Source organism: Leptinotarsa decemlineata, unplaced genomic scaffold (assembly GCF_025532065.1).
Source record: "Leptinotarsa decemlineata unplaced genomic scaffold, Ldec_3_MD MMD2_tig00003192_RagTag_RagTag, whole genome shotgun sequence".
Taxonomy (NCBI): Eukaryota; Metazoa; Arthropoda; class Insecta; order Coleoptera; family Chrysomelidae; genus Leptinotarsa; species Leptinotarsa decemlineata.
In genome coordinates, this window is record NW_027412582.1 from 569238 (window position 1) to 589437 (window position 20200).

At 34.0% G+C, this 20200-nt stretch overlaps 1 protein-coding gene across 2 annotated transcripts in view; it reads left to right on the plus strand.

The window, feature by feature from the left end:
• Positions 1–20200, plus strand: part of Lar (tyrosine-protein phosphatase Lar) — a 351016-nt gene that overhangs the window by 227426 nt on the left and 103390 nt on the right. For both annotated transcript variants that reach the window (XM_074177677.1, XM_074177678.1), the window contains exon 4: positions 15212–15487. In XM_074177677.1, coding sequence (XP_074033778.1) covers positions 15212–15487 — 276 coding nt within the window. The remainder of the gene's footprint in view (positions 1–15211; positions 15488–20200) is intronic.

The following is a 20200-nucleotide window of genomic DNA, read 5'->3' on the forward strand; positions in this document are numbered from 1 at the left end:
GGAAGAAAACCATGGCAAAACCCGGAAATCAACCAAATCGTTGACGCCAGATGTGAAAGCCATTCTTTAATTATTTTCAACTTCTTTATTATAGACAACTTCTGAAACAATGGCCTACATAAGAAAATGGCGTAATTTTGCTCGTTTCTTGATGATGCAACTGAATTAGTGAAACACGCGTCGAGTGACAGTATTTTTGTTCTGTTGTGAGAGAGCTGTTTTCATTTCATTCATTTCACTCTAGAATTTCCAATTCTACCCATAGAGGAATTCAAAAATCAAATGAAATAAAGAATGAAAAACCAATTCGTAATGTTTTTATTAAACTGAGTTGCTTGAATAGATGTCTTTGACAAAAATCTAGCAGAACTTCTGGACTGTTTATTTTATAATTATGCAACTTTCAATCACTTGAAAGTACTGAAATTTCATTTTTTCGAAAAAAATTGATACATGATTTTACTCATCAGTTTTTTGCATATTGATGAATAATGCATAAATATCCCAATCTATTTTTTCAATTCTTTTTTTCCTTCATTTCACTCCAATATACTCGTGCAATCCTTTATTATTTTGAAACTATTTATTCTGACGAAATTCGATTATTTGAGTAGTCTTACATAAACAAGTTCTTTCGCCATTATTTAAAATAAATGCTCCTTCGCCAAAATTATACCAACGAGTTCTTTCGCCAATATTTAAAATAAATGCTCCTTCGCCAAAATTATAACAACGAGTTCTTTCGCCAATATTTAAACTGCGGGTTCCTTCGCCAAAATTGTAACGGTGAGTTCTTTCGCCATTTTCTGTAATATTGGCTCCTTCGCCAAAATTATAACAGCGAGTTCTTTCGCCATTTTCTGTAATGGTGGCTCCTTCGCCAAAATTATAACAGCTAGTTCTTTCGCCATTAATTCGTATGTCGATTCTTTCGCCAAAATGCATTGGCGCGCCTTCACCAATTATTAGCATGTTGTTCCTTCGTCGAAATTGTATGGCTATACTCATTCGCACATTATTTCAAATATATGCTTCGTTGCCAAAATTAATTAGTAACGATTCAGTTTGGATCCAATGGTTACAGTTCATATATTTTTACTGTACGGAAACTAATAAATTATTCAAAAGAATAATTCGTCCAGATCAGTCTAAAATTACCTACACTGTAGGTTAACGGACTGATACCTATCAGAAAACAACTACTTCTTTGACTGATACCACGAAGGTCTAGATCTTTCTGTTCGGTAGCTGAATCTGTTGATCAAAATGTCACAAAATCCACAATTCCACCACTAACACAAGCGGATGGTTTAATTGCAACAACAGCCATGGTAAAAGATAATCTACTAGGCCGAACAATTTGCGTTATCAAATCACTTAACGATAGGGTCTAGTCAAGCGAATTTTGAAACACAATATCAATAAGGCGTCTGGCCCTGATGAAGTGCACGTCGTCATACTGAAAAAGTGCGCCAATAAACTCTTCAACTTGTCTTAAAAGGAAAAGGTTTTTTTTCTTGTTGCCTTCTCCCCGTTCCAGCATATTTGCAAGAATCTTCCAAAAAACTATACAATATACAATATTTCCTATGTAACTTTTTGTCTAATTATGTGTTTACCATAAAAAAATGTATTTCCTATAGCCTGTTTCATTCTAAACAAAAAATGTATCTTGTGTTTTTTGTCCAAAATAAACCAGTTCGCAGCAAAATATTATTTTACGAACAACTACAGAAATACATCGTCCCTAATTCGAAAATACGAAACTAATCTATCTGTCTGTTTAAAATCTGTTTTTCCGTTAACCAGCTGTCGCACCTCTACGAACGACAACCCTCAGAAGTCGAAACTTGTGCGAGCTAAGGATTAACGAGGTCTTACCTTTTAACGTGTGATTCCTAACACGGGTTGGACGATAGCAAGTGAAGATCGATCGTTCAGACTAGGGCTTGAACCACCGACCAACACGGCAGTCAATTCGAGTGAGTGAACAAAGCACCCATGCCGAACCGCTTGGCTATCGACCGGCCTAGTAGGTCGCTATTAGTGATAGTGACAATTAAATTGGTATGTCGCTGTCAGTTTGTGAATTTTCGAAATTGAATTAATACTAATGGATAGCATCCTTCACATAGAAGATTTGCTCGACTTCATCAGCGATTACGAGAGTATGGTTCATTCGACAAAAGAACGCAGGATTGTGGTCGCCATCGAGAATCACGACACCACAGCTTAAGGAAGCAGTACTTAATTTGATTGAAAAACAACCTACTACCAGTACTAGGAATCTACTAGGATATCACGTCAATATGTCCGCAATCAAACATTGTCAATGAAATTTCAATGAGCAAATCAAGAGATAACAAAGTTTATTATTATATTAGATGAATTGAAGAATACAAGAAAATAGATTTTATAAAGTGCTATCCAGATCGAGATATACAATCAAAAGTATTTTTTACTTTTCTTTATTTATACGGTTTTCTGTTTGAAGTCGCTTCTTCTTTTCCTTCTTGTGTTAATTTTCATTCTTCCTCGTCGTCCTCAAAATTCAAAGCTTCTTCGAGAGGAAACTTTTTTCCATCGATTACTAATTTGTTTCCTTTAATAACGCAGCTATTGTACTTTCCTGACTTCTCCAATTTCAATCGATAATTTCTGAGATTTTTGTATTCGTTTCGCTGTGCTGGGGTTGAATCCTCAGAAACGACAATTGGGATTTCTTTTAGTTTATTTCCGTTGCCGAGAATTTATGTTTTTTTTTGCATACGAGATTAGTTCTATTTTCAATGAAGCTGATCTTGATTTTCCGAGAAGATAGAAATCAGGAACGTCTCTTCTTTCTATATTCACCTCAATCAGCTTTCCAATTTCCGAACAGATGAAGTCTGTAGAGATCTCTGTTGAAGGTTTTTTTCATTCCTAAGATGACTATATTTCGTTTGCGTCATGTTCTGTCCAGATTTTCGATTTCAGTCTCGAGCTTTTTATTCTCTTGTTCGAGCTGTTTAATCTTCAAAGTCTGCTCATAAATCTTATTCATTCATTTCTTCTCGATGGAATCTATAGCGCCCTCCATATCATTTCTGGCTGATTGAATTTCTTCCAGTATTCGTCTAGAACTCTCCTCTATAGCCTTTTTTATTGCTTCATTCATCATTGACATTCGAGTTTAATTTTCACCGTGTGAGATCTCCTCAACAGGAGTAAATTTTTATCGGCGGATGAGTAACAAAAAAAGTATTGTTTTCAGTGTACCTGTCCAATATATCAGCAAGTCCAGATGATTCAAACTCTAATTACTACTGAATGACGAATGTAATACAAACAGTTTTCATCTCAGGGTGCATTTTGTATTCGTATACAGCTGTGCTATAACTTTCATATATGTTGTTGCACTTGTTTTACCGAATTTCTACACTTTTTTAGGAGCACACACAAAACAGTTCATTCTACTTTTGTTGTATAATCATACATATTGAATCTTAAATTCAGAAGTGACAGAAAATAAGGGAGAAGGGAAAAGAAAGTTCAGAGGAAAGTTGAACCTGCAGAAACCCAAACAAGATCTGGTAGAATAGTTCATCCACCCAGCAGACTGACCTATTCATATTTTCAAATTCGAGTTTTGAGCCTTGTTCCATTTTGACTCAAAAGGTGGGGGTGTATTGAAGTTTCGTAGTTTGGAGCACCCAGTATTGGCTGTTTTGATTTAAAAAAAATTAAATATGATTTGTCAGATTTTCAAACAAGAATTGTCAGATCAAAAGTTTTTTCAGATCTTCTGCATTTTCCGAGAAGTTATTAGTCGTTATGAATAGTTTATTCCATTTATATCCTTTTCGATACGTATTCTTCAGCGGGTAGGTGCTGTTTTACGAATTTTTATAACAATATCATATGAATTTTCACAATCCGAAAAAAAGTCATTATAAAACATTTTCAACGTTCTTCCAAAAAATCATTTTCCTGACTAATTACACAAAAAATCGAACCTGTAGCAAACCATATTCGTGTCCGTTCCATTTCTATATACATCCGCCCGTCATTGTCGTTATGGAGCAATTGCAGAACAAGTTCATAATTGGCTTTATACGAAGTTTTGGCGGATGATTTCGTTCTGAAGTACTAGCTAGTGCGCCATGGAAACGGAATTAGGTCGGATTGAATTGGATTTCAACGTTATCCTGATGAAAAACGAGTGCAAGTTAACCGGTCTACTTCTCAATAATCTCTTTTTTTATTTCGTGTTATTTTTCAGTTTGCTAAGTACTTCCGTTCCTAGCTTTCTAGAACATATTTCTAAACTCGTTTCTGTTGAATTGTCCTGTAGTAGTGATATTGTCGTTTCATCGATCATTAACGATATTGACGAGCACTGCTTGTTTCAGACTCCAGGACATGTACATAAAAAAGCCATCGAATCAAAGAATACGTCAAAGCTACTTTTTTGGTTTTTTGATCGTGGTCTGCAGGTTTTCATAATGATGACATCGACAGCTTCAAATGTACTCATGAGCTGAGTGATAGTTTCATTAGTTCGGACTTCCATTGTCTAACAAGATATAAAGATGATATAAAGATGAAATACAATACAATTGAAAATGAAATTATTAATGACTGAAAATAACAATTATACAGGGTTAAATGGGATAAAAGTTACGCATTTACCGGACTAACAATATGCCGTTGAGGAAGTTCTGAAACTTCCGGAGATATCCGGAAAAAACAGAAATTTCTGAAAATAGTTTCATATTTTTTCTGGCTTTATTTTTCGAAGAATTCGAAAATGAATTGCTACTTCTTCCCTGTTACATAATGGTGTTTTCTCCGACGCCACATTGGATTCTTTCTGTTTTGAATAGAACCAGATTTTACCTTTTCAATGATGTATCATAAGTTATCATTTTTTTTTTCGAAAAATTGGAGGTATTGAAAAAAAAATATTTTTATCATAATAGGCTTTGACTTTGATGTTTCTAAATTTGACTTTCAATTCGGTACACTTATACAAATTTATTACAAATACGATGTGAACAGTGTTAGAACATCGGAAATGTATTTAAACTTGTATCCCGAAAGAAGACAACCACATCGAACTATGTTCAAGTTATTGGATCAAAAATCTCATCGAGTTTGGTTCATTTGAAAAGCCGAGGAAAAAATTAGGAGACAGAGTTGACCAGGAAACTAAAGAAAATTTGCTAAATGAGGTATGTTAAACATTGTATCCTTTGCAAAAAAAATGAATAATTTGCATATAAACATGAACTCGGAGAAATCTACAGTCAAATTTACTCCGAAATAATATTAAGGAGTTGATGATGTGGCCAGCAAGGTCTCCAGGCTTAAGTGTTATGGATACATTTTTATGGGGTACACTGAAAAATAGAGTTTATGGTCGGAGAGAATATTGAAATATTGAGGACCTTAAACACAGAATTGTAAGAGAGTTTGGAAGATTGAAGAAGGGCACAGTTGTGTTATCATAAACAAAGCCATTATTTTGAGCATTTGCTGTGATTTACTTTTGTCTTTACATTTCAGTTAGCTATTTGTTCAAAGTTCTATTTTCATTGAAAACGACAAAATGTCTAATTTACCTCATCTACACCTCATTTACCAAATTTCAATTGTTGATTCTGTCTCCTTTTTTTTTCATTGGCTTTTCAAACGAACCAAACTCGGTGAGATTTTTATCCAATAACTTGAACATAATTCAATGCGGTTGTCAAAGGTAATTCAATGTTTATATGAAAGTAGCTGTTTCAGGAGGACTTTCTTTCAGTTAGTGTCTGAATGTTACTTCTTTGCATGATCTACACATCCATGTATAGAGTTACTTATTTTCAAATTGATTACTTCCTTCCTTTTTTTGGAAGATTCCCTCATCTCTTTTTTCGTATCAGGATGAAATAGTAGAAAGCCAAAAACTTTCTCTTCCATACATTATATAATTGTAATAAAATCAAAATGGCAAGCCAAGGAAGTTCAAATTGAAAAATAAGACATGTACAAACACTAAAATAAGTTATGAACATTAAAAGAAATAATAAACCACTATTCAGAAGTTTAATGAACAATCGCTGCCATTTTTTTGAATTTTAAATGTGACAAATAAAAAAGATTAAGTTCTGAAAAGTATGTATTGAATTTTTTCTAAAGCCTACAACTTATTGCCAACGAACCATAGTTAGTCTTGTAGAATCGCAACCCAAATGAAAAAATGTGATTACTTCTTAAGGTTCTTGAATTAACAGAAAGGCAAAGGTCATCTAAAACAGCTGAACAAATGTAGTGGAAGTTTATTATTTTATGAAGGAATAGAATCATTGCAAGTTTACGTCTATCCTCATGTGATAATAAATCTAATACAGGCAACCTCATTTGCGAGTTGAATCCAAAGTAGGGTAGGCCAAGTTTCCAAATTATATATTTAGTGAAGCGATTTTGCACTTTTTCAAGTATCTATGACAAGCATAAGAGGACATCAAATAAAACTATTATATTCCAAAATACTCCGAACCAGTGAAAAGTATAATAAATTTATAACATCATATTCTGTAATATGGCGGATATTCCTTTTGATGAATCCGAGCATTCTGAATGCTTTATTACATATATTATTGGCATGATCAATAAAGCTTAGATCATTATCGAAATTAATTCCCAAATGGCATAAGTTTTTGACAGTTTGAAGAGGTACATTAATAATGGAGTAGTTTCCAATGACAGGCTGCCTTATTCTATAAAATCTCAGCACATTACATTTCTTAACGTTACCTTTTGAACAATTAGTTTCACAGTAGGTACAAAACCTATCCAGGTCATTCTGAATACATTCAATATCATTGGTAGATCGCACTGTTTTGAAAAACTTAAGGTCTTCTGAATACAGAGAGATATCTCAGTGTTTGAACACTGATTTAACATAATTAATAAAGAGTAGAAATAATATAGACCTAATGTGCGTACCTTGCGGAATCCCTGAAGTCACATGAATTGTTTCTGACACACTGTCAGCTATCCTCACATTCTGCTTTCTACCGGAGTATCTGCCCGTTATTCCAAGATTATTTAGTTTTAAAATTAATAGTTCATGACAAACTGAATCGAAGGCTTTAGCAAGGTCCGTGTAGATAACATCAACTTGGAGCCCTTGCTCAAGCTTATTTGTGATGAAGTTTCGGTAGACAGCCAAATTGGTGGCAGTAGAATAATAATAATAATACTAATCGTCTTTATGACTTTCAAATAAATATATACAAAAAAATAGATAAAAAATACAGACAACTATCCTAAATATCAATGAAAATAAAGGGCGAAGTTTATTTTTGTAAAGTGTTGAACACCATCAAAAATATTCTTCCACTTAACCCAAAAACAGAGATGTGTTCTAATTTAATGTAACATTTTAGTTACTCATTGCGAATGCATTCCTCACTGAAGATTATCTTTTCCAGAATTGAATCGTAGAAAAGGAAGGAGAAACAAAAATTTAATATTATTTCAACGTACGTAATGAATTATTTTATGTGAAGTTTCATAAATGAAGTATTTATTTCTGACAATGAAGAAATTGATCTTTGAATTTTTTAACGCTATGGCTTTTAAGTTCTGAAGGAATTGAGTTGTAGAGGCTATATACTTGATAACTAAACGAGCGTCTGAAAATTTCAGCCACAAAAGAAGGAACACTCAATAATCCTCTACTTCTAATATTTATGTTGTGTATACTAGTGCGATAAAGATACCCTGGCTTTTGACAATAACGCTATGACATATATTAGCAAAATGTAGCTTCCTTCTGTTCTCCATATTGAGCCATCTAATTTCCTCTAGTTTATGCGAAATTCTTTGCCGTCTTCGTACTCAAAAAATCAGACGTAGACATGAATTCTGAACTTTCTGTATTTTGCTTTTAAATTGAACAATTAAATTAGGTCCATACAGAGCATCCACGTAATTGAATAATGACAAAACTAGTGTTTCACAGAGTATTTTTTTATGTTCATTGGAAAAAGATGTCGGTTTCCGTAAATCAACTTCATGTTAGAGTATGCACGCTTTATCAACATTTTGATATGCTTTTCGATGTTGTTTGTCTATTATGACGTGTTTGAAATTATTAAATATTTCATCCGTAATTAAAGATTCAAATACTTTGGGAATACAAGAAATTTTCGAGATACCCCTGTAATTCTGAATATCATTTCTGTTTCCACTTTTGAATACTGGAGAAAGGAAAGATTTTTTCCAAACACCTAGAAACATCTCTGTATCAAATGATCTTTGAAAGAGTATTTTAAAGGGAAGTCAAAAACTGTGACATCAATTCCTTAACAATACTGGCGAAATTCCGTCAGGACCCGCTCCCTTTGAGACATCTAGGTTTTTCAGTTTATAATGAAAGTTGATTCAATCAGCAAAAGATGAGATTGATGTAATCTATGAATTCGTTACGGTATAATTCTACACACCTGTACATCGACGATCGATTCACTGATGGACTACATAATGATCTGTTTCTGCCACAGCCACATTTAGATGTATGTTCTGTTATGACATTGTTTCCACTGTACGCTGTATATGGATTTATCGAATCAAGCTAATGCTGATAATAACAATGGATGGGCAAACATTGCAGAATGTCCCTTCAGTTGTTATTTTAATGGATTTATGTAGTATCACGGCGACTATATATCACATTATCTCTACAGCGTTAACTTTCTCACCACGGGAGGTTCCTTCTGTATATCAACTTTGTTCATGAAATAATCAGTTTATGTTTATGTGTCCCCACTGAACTTAATTTGAATGAATTCCTCGAAATATATACCGGCAGATATGAAACGAGTCCCAAAATGATATATTAAATCAATATGCTTTCACGAATATGGTGTTGTCCTAGAGTGATACTTTCTACCTTACTTGATGGTAATAAATCACTTCATATTTTCTACAAAATTATTATTTTGACATATTCCATTTTTATTACACGCTTTGTATTAGCTTCACCTGTAGGTATTTATTTTGTATGTATGTTTGTTTATTTGAAACTCCCAATCTCGAGATATGTATTAACAGAATTATCGACATTATTGCTTGATCTATATTTCATCAGTTCGAACTTCCATTGTCTAATTTAATATGAATTAACTTGATAACCCTGAAAAAAATCAAAAAAATTAACCGAAAATAACAATTTTATTAAACAAAAAACTGAAATTACAAAGAAATAACATACAACACCAACCAAACAAATAAAAATTGAAATATTAATAAAAGCTGAAAAAAATTGAAAAAATGAAAAATATTATTAACAAAAAATGAAAAAATTAAAATTAAAAGATTTCAAACCAAGTGATATCAGTTATCACTTGAAGACGATTGTGGATACTAATAATTGAAACGTGACATAACTTGGTTTGAAATCTTGTAATTTCAGTTATTCGTTTTCGTTTGATCTTTCTGATTTTTTTCAGGTTTATCAAACCAATTTATATTATATTGAACAATGGAAGTCCGAACTGATGAAATACACCACGAAACATTGTCAACCACCTTCAAACAAAAATTTCTTAATCTATTCGCGGGCAGGTGGCGCTGTAGGTAACCTTCTTGATATTTCTTGATCTATTCGCGGGCAGATGGCGCTGTACTTAACTATCGACATTATTGCTTTATCTATACGCGGGCAGATGGCGCTGTACGTCAGCTCCTTGTGTGTTAGCGAAATTCTGTACTACAGATGAAATAGTTAGATAATTGAATATTTTCAATTACCCCTGATGTAGTACGGAAAGAAGTTTTGAACGAAACGAAAGATACATTTTAAAATCTAATTCGATTATTTGGAAGCAAACCAGAATATGGATTTCAACAATGAAAACGTTATCGTAAATTGTACTCCTGAAAAATTCAGTTACTTAAATATTTCAAAAAATCGAAAAATTATAATTAAGGTGCTTGACATACATATCAAATCAAAAGATTGATTTGAAAAATAATTATTCACTGAAAAAATATTCCAAGTCCATTAATATTCAGAATGAAACTTCAAATCAAAACATCAAGACTGAATTGTTTTTTTCAGTTCGATGTTCTTTAAAAGCGTGCTTTTTAGTTTTCCAAAACTATATTTATTCGTTCTTGAAATTTAGTATGTACAGGGTGTTCCAAATTGAGTTGCACCATTGCAAACTCCGTTATTATTGATGCTATGATTTCGGTTAAATGAGCAAACAAGTAGCGTTTTTCATGGCCTTCTCGATGCCGAAAACAAACAGAAAATTGACAGTCACGTTTTCAAAATATTTCATAAAATGATATTTTTTTACCCAAAATTTTATCATGCATTTCGATTCGTAATAACATTCCTAACAACAAAGCTCATATCACATTTCTTCCCGAAGGTGAAAATGTGGAAATATTTATTTCTTTCACTAGTACAAATTAATAATGTCTTTGTTTTGACGAATAAAGAGCTATAAAATATCGAGTAAATATTTAAAAACACCGCCTTCTTGTCGAACACATATTTGGGCCCTTCTCTTGATCCTACGTGTCGCTTTCAACACAATTCAGCCATCAATTCTATCAATTATAGATCCATTCATCTTCATTATCATGTTCAATTTTGTACACCTCATTTTTCAGAAATCCACAAAAAAAATCTAGAGGTGTCATGTCTTGTGAACGAGGGGGGCCACTTAACAGGACTATTTGTAGGAATCCATCTGTTTCCGAAAAAGTCTCGCAACATTCTTTTTACGCCACTGAAATTGTGTGCTAATGTTCCATCCTGCTGAAAATAGATCATCTGATCAAGATCATCAAAAAATTCTTTCAACACTTTTGTTAATAAATCAATGTAACGGGGTCCGTTCAAAGAACCATTGTAGAAAAATGGACCGATAATTTTGTCTCTAAATTGAACACACTGGAAATGGAGTATGTCCACTCCAGTAATGAAAATTATTTCTATTATACATCGCACAATTTGAAAAATTAGCCTCATCGCTCCATATAATATTTCTATAGAACTTTGGATCTTTTGTGCCTTCATTTATAAACCAGTGTTTGCACTGGTCTTAACTTATAAGGAGAAATCTTATGTTTCTCCAGAATTCGTTTAATAATAAATGATTTAACAGCTATTTCTCTAGATAAATCTCTGATGGAATTATTTGGATTTACCTCAAAGTAGCTGAAACGCCAACTTCTGTATCTTCAGTTTTTTAGTTCTCCTCTTCTCAAAAACTTTTTCATTGTTCTTTAATCGACGATGAAATATTGCAAAAAAACGCCGATTAAGTAATTCGAAACTTCACTCAACACTCAACACTCAAATCGCGATCAGTTCCTGAACTGAACACGACGGCAATAACCATCCCCGCATTCCCGATTTCTATTCGTCGCCGTAACATAAATCAAAATTCAATTTTATGGCCCTTCAGCCAATCATAAAACTTTAAATGTGCACAATATCGTTTACTTCGACTATACAATTCCCCATACACAGCTATATAGAGATCCAGCAGCATTTTTCAGACATCACTCGTAGACGAAAAGCGTATCAATACACGAATAAACTCAAAGGAATAATCGAATCAATCACAGCGAGGAATAATTTGCAAAAAACTAAGTATAATTTCTTACGTGCGTACAAAAGTAAACACAAACACACACTCTTTTTTTTGACGAAACCAAGAATGTAGGTAATCACATTTGCACCGATGATTCGAGAAGTTCTCGTCCAACTTTCCAGATATTTGCGTCAAGAATCGCTCCCCATTCATCATCTTCGATACCGCAAGTCGATAAACAATTACTTTCGCATCTACTTCTGTCAATATTTTCCCGAGATCCGGCCGTACACCGGCGGAATAATTCATAAGGTTATCTTTCTCAGATTTACGTTATAAATCTTTTGATATCTGCCGTCCGGAATACATGATTCGATCCAGAGAGCTGGAATTAATTTATTGTCATACTCGGTCGATCTTTATGATATCTGATATTTATTTACCGAATATGGACACGAATGCTAACGGTTACAGAACATTGCATTAAAAAAACATGTATGTAGGTGACTGTTATTATGGTGTGGTTTTTTATATTATCGTGTAGTTTCTTCACCACTATTCGCATGTCATAGTATTTAGAGTTCAAGTAAGTGCAATATAGTACAACATAACAGTTCCCCTTTAATAATATAGTTAGGGAGCTAACTAATTTCGTTATTCAATAATCATTTCTGATTACTTATAGAGGGCTTTTCATGATGAGCGTTAATGAGCCGTTTCTGACAAACTATTTAACGGATCAACCTGAAAATTTCACAGTATGCATAAGTCGATACGACCTACACGCCTAAAATATTTCAAACGAAGCGGCGTTGTCGCTTCTACTATAAAGTAGCGGCTTCTTTGATTTTTCAAATGGAACACCCCATATATAATATCATATTATGATTCATTATCACTTTGTCAACAAATTCATATACTATTTCCCTATACCTATCTATTACCGTTTAGAAGATATAAATTAATTTCGATATTTTTTTTACCAAACATGAATTTTTTTAAATGCTGATAATCTTGAACTCTCTTTCACTAAAACGATCAAATTTGAAATGGAGTGGAGTGATACTATGAGGATCTTCACTCCGAGTTATATTTTTATTTGCCTCATACAGGGTCTTCAAAAAAAGCAGATACTTTGATCTCATGAAAAAATGAGTGGAACTCAATTTTTTCAAATAAAACACCCTGTATATTTCAATATTTTTGAGCTCTCCATTCAATTTAAGATTACCTTTGTTTAGGTAGTACTATTTCTATTTTGAACCGTTTTGAACAGATAAACTGTTTCAAACGGAAATTGACTTGGTTTCCTTGTTCATCACTCATTTTTGTAAAACAGATTTCGTTTGATGTTTCTCAATTAGTCACAGATAATACAATGAAAAGATAATTATTAAAATACTCCTCAACCATGGAATGAAACTTCTCTTCAAACAATAGTTTTATTAACGCTGAAACACGAACTGAAAATAATAAATCCATAAATTAATGAGTTAATTTAATCGTCAGTGTATTTCAGAATATGTTCAAACACATCTCCACCTCTACTTAAACAAACATATAATCTCTTCAAAAGATTGTCATGTGTAGCGCTTCTGATCAAGTCTGGAGTCAAACTATTGAAAGCAGTTGTAACTCTCGATTTCATATCTTCCATTGTTGTTATTGGAGTAGTGTAAACCATATTTTTAATAAAACCCCACACGAAATAATCTAATGGATTGCCATCTGGTGTTCTAGGAGGCCAACGAAAAGATCCATTATTACCAATCCATCTGTCTTCGAAGATTTCGGTTAAAGCTTCGCTGACTGAATGAGAATTATGGGGTGGAGCAGCATCCATTTGGTACCATACACGTTCTATTCCTGGTCTATTATTTAAAATCATTTGAATTCAATTCCTCAGTAAATCTTCATATTTTGATGCATTCAAATTATCATCATAAAACTCGATATAAAAAATTGACTCATTCTTTATGACACAAAATACATTGATTTGCCATCTTTCTTGAAAACCCTTTTGGCGGACAACCTGGGGATTTTCTGGCGCCCAATAATGATTGTTGTGTCTATTGAAAACTCCATTTTTTGTGAACTTGGCGTCATCTGTCCATATGAAATTGTCAAGAAAATGTTCATCCTCTTGAGTCTTGACAAGTAACCATTCAAAGAATTCCACTCTACGAGGTGAATCAGTCTCTTTCAAATGTTGGACACAGTAGAACTTATAGGGATGTCATTTATGCTCATTAAGAATTCGACAAATTGTCACGTAGGGTATACCTATCTCCCTTTCAGCCTCGTGCAGAGAAGCATTTGGAAATACATGAAAGTATCCCAAAACTGTTATACCATTGTCATCATCATCCATTTTAGTCTTCTTACCAATGATTTTTGGACGGAAGGTTCCATTCAACCTACAGTTTTTAGTAGTCGATTTATCACATTATTATTCGGCTTCGGAAGTTGTGGATATCTATCATTAAATCACAATCAGTCAAAACCACCAACGAAAGTATGACGTTATTAAAAAATATTAATGTGTACTGTTGTACGTTAGAGACCAATACCTCAATGTAAACAAATTGTAACTTTTTCTAAGGTAGGTACATACCAATTTCGAATTGACTGATCTGAGACAGTTAAAAAACTGGATCAAAAAGAAATATTACTAAGTATAAAAAAAATGTTGAATATCCAAAATAAGTGATGAATTCAAAAAACGAGCAAGAAAACCACGTCAGTTTCCGTTTGAAACAGTTTATCTCGAAAACGGTTCAAAATAGAAATAGTATTATCTGAACAAAGTTAATCTAAAATTGGATGTAGAGCTCAAAAATGTTGAAATATACAGGGTATTCCATTTAAGAAAGTTGAGTTTCACTCATTTTTTCGTGAGATCAAAGTATCTGCATTTTTTGAAGACCCTGTTTGAGGCAAATGAAAATATGACTCGGAGTGAAGATCCTCATAGTATCACTCCACTATTTGATCGTTTTAGTGCGAGAGAGTTCAAGATTATCAGCATTTATAAAAGTTCATGTTTGGTAAAAAAAAATATCGAAATTAATTTATATCTTCTAAACGGTAATAGATAGGTATAGGGAAATAGTATATGAATTTGTTGACAAAGTGATAATGAATCATAATATGATATTATATACGGGGTGTTCCATTTGAAAAATCAAAGAAGCCGCTACTTTATAGTAGAAGCGACAACGCCGCTTCGTTTGAAATATTTTAGGCGTGTAGGTCATATTGATTTATGCATACTGTGAAATTTTCAGGTTGATCCGTTAAATAGTTTGTCAGAAACTAATTAACGCTCATCATGAAAAGCTCTGTATATGGACGTACAAAATAACGTCCAGAAGAATATGACGAACATTCAACACGGAACCTGTACAAACTATTACAGGAAAAGAGACTGATGGAATCGGTGTCATGAAAAGATGGGAGAATAAAATGCAATAAGCCGAAGAGGCTGCAGTGTTTTTGGACGAGTCAGACAGCTTCCAAGGGACCAAAAGAAAATCATAATTTTACAAATTGAAGCAATATACCACTGTTTATCAAAAATGTTTTCATATCTACACACTGTCTAAAATCCACTTTCATTTCAGTTCGCCGTGTTCCGCCACAGTTCTCGATACCACCACCAACAGTGAACGAGGTAAAACTTGGAGACGATTTGAATCTCACGTGCGTTGCGGTCGGATCCCCGATGCCTTTCGTCAAGTGGCGTAAAGGGTTAACACAGGAACTCACCCCCGAAGATAAACTCCCCATCGGCAAAAACACCTTGGAGTTGACCAACATTCAGGAATCCGCCAACTATACTTGTATCGCCGCCAGCGCCCTGGGGGTTATCGAGGCACCTGCCAGGGTCAAAGTGCAATGTAAGTACCATTTGCTTTCAGGGTCGATAAGAAAATTTTCTCGAAATTCGGAAATGGAATAATATACTTTCAACGCTATTCATTCCAAGATACAGTATGTTAGAGCGCTCATATTTTCAGTTTGGTAATCATTGTAGAAGTGAATATTACTGGAGTTTTTTCCCAACACCAAATCGTTATTTTTAACACCTCGACACGTGTTTCGAGCACCAAGTGATCATCTTCAAGAGGAAGATAAAACTGGAAACTTCGCGAAACTAAAGTTATTTATGCTATACAGATATATCATACGGGTAAACCATACAGGTATACAACCCTATTTTTTTTTCAACAATAAATAATGAAATTTGGAACAATCATGAAATACAAATCAATTCAAAGGACTAAGATTATAAAAAAAAGGAAATAAGAAAAAAAAATCACATCAAAGGTGCTGCTTCGTTCCCTCCTGTTCAAAAAAGAGGACATATGCCTCATTGCTCACAAGTGATTTTGGCGAAATTGGGAACACGTGTGAATCGTTGTATTCATGACACGTGCCACTTTATAGGTGTCTGCAATATGCTGTGTAATGTCCGTTGTGAGTAGTGCAATTAGCCTTATCTATTATTTTACAATATGTTCTTACGTAATGGGTAAATGTTTTAGGTATATATAAAACAATTTTCAGCCATATAAAAATCAATTTCTTAATATTGCCTACCTAAATATATTTACAATGTGTCCTTATGTAGTAATAAATAAACCCAACAATATTATTTTAACAAGCTATATACTATATAATATGATATTTGGTATTGGTCCGTCATCGTTATTCATATTATTATTATGTTTACTTATTTCTACACTCTTATAGGTATCTAGTTGCCTGTTGTTGTTAACTTGTCTAACTAATCTTAATGAACTGAAGTCTATGGAATGGTTTTGTTACAAAATATGATGGGCGACTGCTGATTTTTCAGGTCTTCCATATTTTAAGTGTGCTATGTGTTCCTTATATCTCACTTCAATAGATCTTTTTTTCTGTCTACAATATTTTGCATCGCAGTCCTTACATTCAATTTCGTAAATTCCAGACTTTTCCGAATTCTCGACTTTGTCTTTTGGACTTCCCAAAAGGCTCTGTAGTGTATGGCTTGTTTTAAAAACCACCTTCATACCTAGTTTCTTGAAAATCTTTCCAAAGTTCCTTGTATATTGATGGTATGGAACTGAGATGTATTTATCTTAGTTTTTGTCCTTTCTGAAAGTCGAGATTTCGTTCATTCTTAACCTAAACTTCTTCTTCCTTATTATGTCATCTACAATACCCCTCGAAAAACCGTTAGTGGCTGCTATTTCCTGCATTGTACGTTTTTCTTTAGTGAGCCTATCATTTGTTAGAGGGTCAGTCAAAAGACGATGCTCCAAAAAATTCAACCCAGCACGTTTGTGCTGTCCACAGTGATGTGAACTATCAGAAATATACATGTACGTGCTTGTTTCTTTCCTAAACATATCGTATTATAACTCTCCATATTGGCTCCTCATTACCAAAACGTCAAGAAATGGTAGTTTTCTCTTATTTTCTAACTCATACGTGAATTTTGTTGATGGACATATATTATTTAAAAAGGAAACAAAGTCGTCAATATTCGGTTTTTTGATATCGAATATCGCGAAAATATCATCCACATACCTTAGCCAAATCCTAGGAAAATACTTTGACTTTTCTTTGGTTTCCATTTCGAATCTGCTCATGAACAGGTCTGCCAGGTAGGGGGACAAGGGATTTCCCATGGCCGTTCCTTCCTGTTGTTCATAAAAGCAACCTTCTACCCTGGAACCGATTTTGTTTCAAACACAAATTAGTTAAAGAAACGAATTCATCGATTTTGTTATTATTGAAATTATTTTTCTCTAGTAATTCCCTGAGGTATTCCAAGGTCTGTGGAATTGGGACGCTAGGAAATAAGGAACTAACGTCAAAAGAAACCAAAATCTCACCTTCTTGCAGAACAATGTTTTTTTGTATGTTGTATGAACTCTAAAGAGTTTTTTATACTAAAACCTAGTTCCGCAATACACAAGGTTTCAAATTCCTTAGTGAACCACTTTGCTATTTAGTAGATAGGAGCTCCAATAGCTGACACGATGGGGCGCATTGATTTTCCCGGTTTGTGAATATTGGGAGGCAATATAGTTTCGACACCGTTGGGTTGGAAACTTGTAACTTCCGTTTCAGTTGAGGCGTAAGTATGTTGCCGCATTTCTTGAGGACGTCTTTTACTTCGACACTCATCTTTGGTAACGGGTTCCTGGACAATTTCGCATACGGTCCGTTAGTAATGAGAGTATTGACCCTTTCGTAGTAGTCCGATTTATCCAGAATTACTACTTTGTTACCTTTGTCGGCTTTCAAATAAAAACCGTCCTTGTCTTTCAATCGTTTGATAAGTTTCTTTTGGTTTTTATCGTTGTTTATTGTAGAAGAGCCGAATAAAACGAATTGGTTGACAAATGCGTTTCAACTGTCCTATTTAACTTCATAACTTGAAAAGAAAAACTCCAATATTATCTCCACTCATCGAAAATAATTGAAAAATATCTCAGACCCTGTATGATTATGAGTGTTCGATCCCTCTGAACGTCAAATTATTCATAATATCAACCTATCTGAACTCTCCTCACAACGTAATGGGTGATTTTTTGCTGGTATTGTTTTGGCAACACTGTGTTCGACAGATCAGGCCGTGAATCGTGTCTTGTGTCATTGTCAAACTTGTTCAATTTGGTCTATAATGTAACCATGAATCGACTTACGAATGAAGAACGTTTGAGGCCCGTCAATTGGCCGCCTAGATCGTGTGATTTAACGCCTTTGGATTATTTATTGTGGGGTCATGTTAAGGCTCAAGTCTACAGGGATAAACCAGCAACGACTGACGCTGTGGAAGCCAATATTGAAGAATTTATACGTGAAATACCGGTCGATATGTTAGAGAGAGTGTGCCAAAATGGACCTTACGCATGGGCCATCTAAAGCGAAGCCACGGACAACATTTGCATAAAATAATCTTCAAACATGATAGTTCTGTCGATTCTAATAAATATTTCACACATTTTTTCAAATTTTTTGTGTTGTTTTGAAAATCAAATCCTATACCTCTTAAAAAATCACCCGTTATTTTATGAGATTTTATCATCTCTTCTTCATAATTGTCATTTGGTTTGATCTGTCATCTGTCAGATTGAAGGAACAGGAGTTCTCTCCCTTTTGATCTGTCTTTCTCACGGCTAACCTTCGGTAAAAGCAAGTGCCTCATTACATATTTATGTAAAAAAAACAAGTATAATTACTGCACTTTTATCATCTTCAGGATACCATAAAATCATTCAACTTCAAGTGGGTATTCTCTTCCTCCTAGCATTGACAAAGTTGGAAAGCGGATTTCAAGCATACTATCCCTGAGAGGCTATCTGCGTTTCTGTGACTCATTGCTTTCCGTTGGCGAATTTTAAAATTAGAAGGTAACTTTTTGAGCCGCACCTGGCTACGTGTCCTTCTGGAAGCGCCAGCGAAGTGCTTAGTGGTCTGACCTGGTAAAGATTTTACGGTCATATACAAAGGAGTGGTAGTGACCAACCGCAGCGAGGAGCTCTTTACTAATGACGCAGACAGTTCTACAGATATTCCATGTCGATATGCATCCATGCCAAGTATAAACTAGCCCTTTTCTTTTGGATTTGCCAGAACTGAGGCACTGGTCAAATGTCTCTTCAGGATAGCATTTTGCGAAGCACTGGTTCAAAACACCATGATTTTCAGATCTACTAGTCATTACGAAGAGTTACTTTTTATATTTAAGAAAATGAATATCATAATGAATAATTCAAACAATGAATATTTCAATATCTTAAAGAAATTTTCAGATCACCGATCATAACCTGTGAAAATGAAAGAGGTAAATGTATATCGTGATGACTATTTCTTCAGTGACGTATTTTGTCATAGAACTTTATAGAATGATTTTTCTAGTTGCGAGAAATAAGTCTATAATTTATGCGTAAAATGCTTATACACTAGTGTAGCGACCCAATCGTTTAGAATTTCCATGCGAATCTATCCGTCGATACGGCTTACTCGTTTACTGCTTTTCAAAAAGAACGCTAGGTACCGTTAATATCGCTGTTCGTGGTGCAGATGTGAATTGTGATCACACTGACATCTGACTTAAGCATGAAAGTTCGCTTATTAGTGGGAACCAAACGCGCCTATCATCATAGATAGATTGGCCAATATAGATCGGCCCATAGTAAGACAGAAACTTCGTTTCATTTTTTGAGAAATCATACGTACATATTTTATTTTCATATTTTGATTCACAAACTCAAATTAGCCTTTGATCAATACTGAAACGCACATTTTTCTTTTTATTGTAAGTTTCTTCATGGTTCATTTTGTTTTTTGAATATTTCACAAATTGTCTTCTCCTTGGGGACTTTATGCAACGTTATACGTTTCAACAGGAGTAAACATAATTCAGAATATGGCACCGAATCATGGTTTACAAACAGTATTTTCCTCAGAGTAACAAAAGACAATAGAGGGGCCTTTTCCATCCTTACATTGAAGGCAGCATAACTTTGTTTGTTTACGAGAAGTAAGTTGGATCATAAAACAGTGGCGGTTGGTTTAGTTGATAATCCGAGGAATATTGTATATTTATAAAA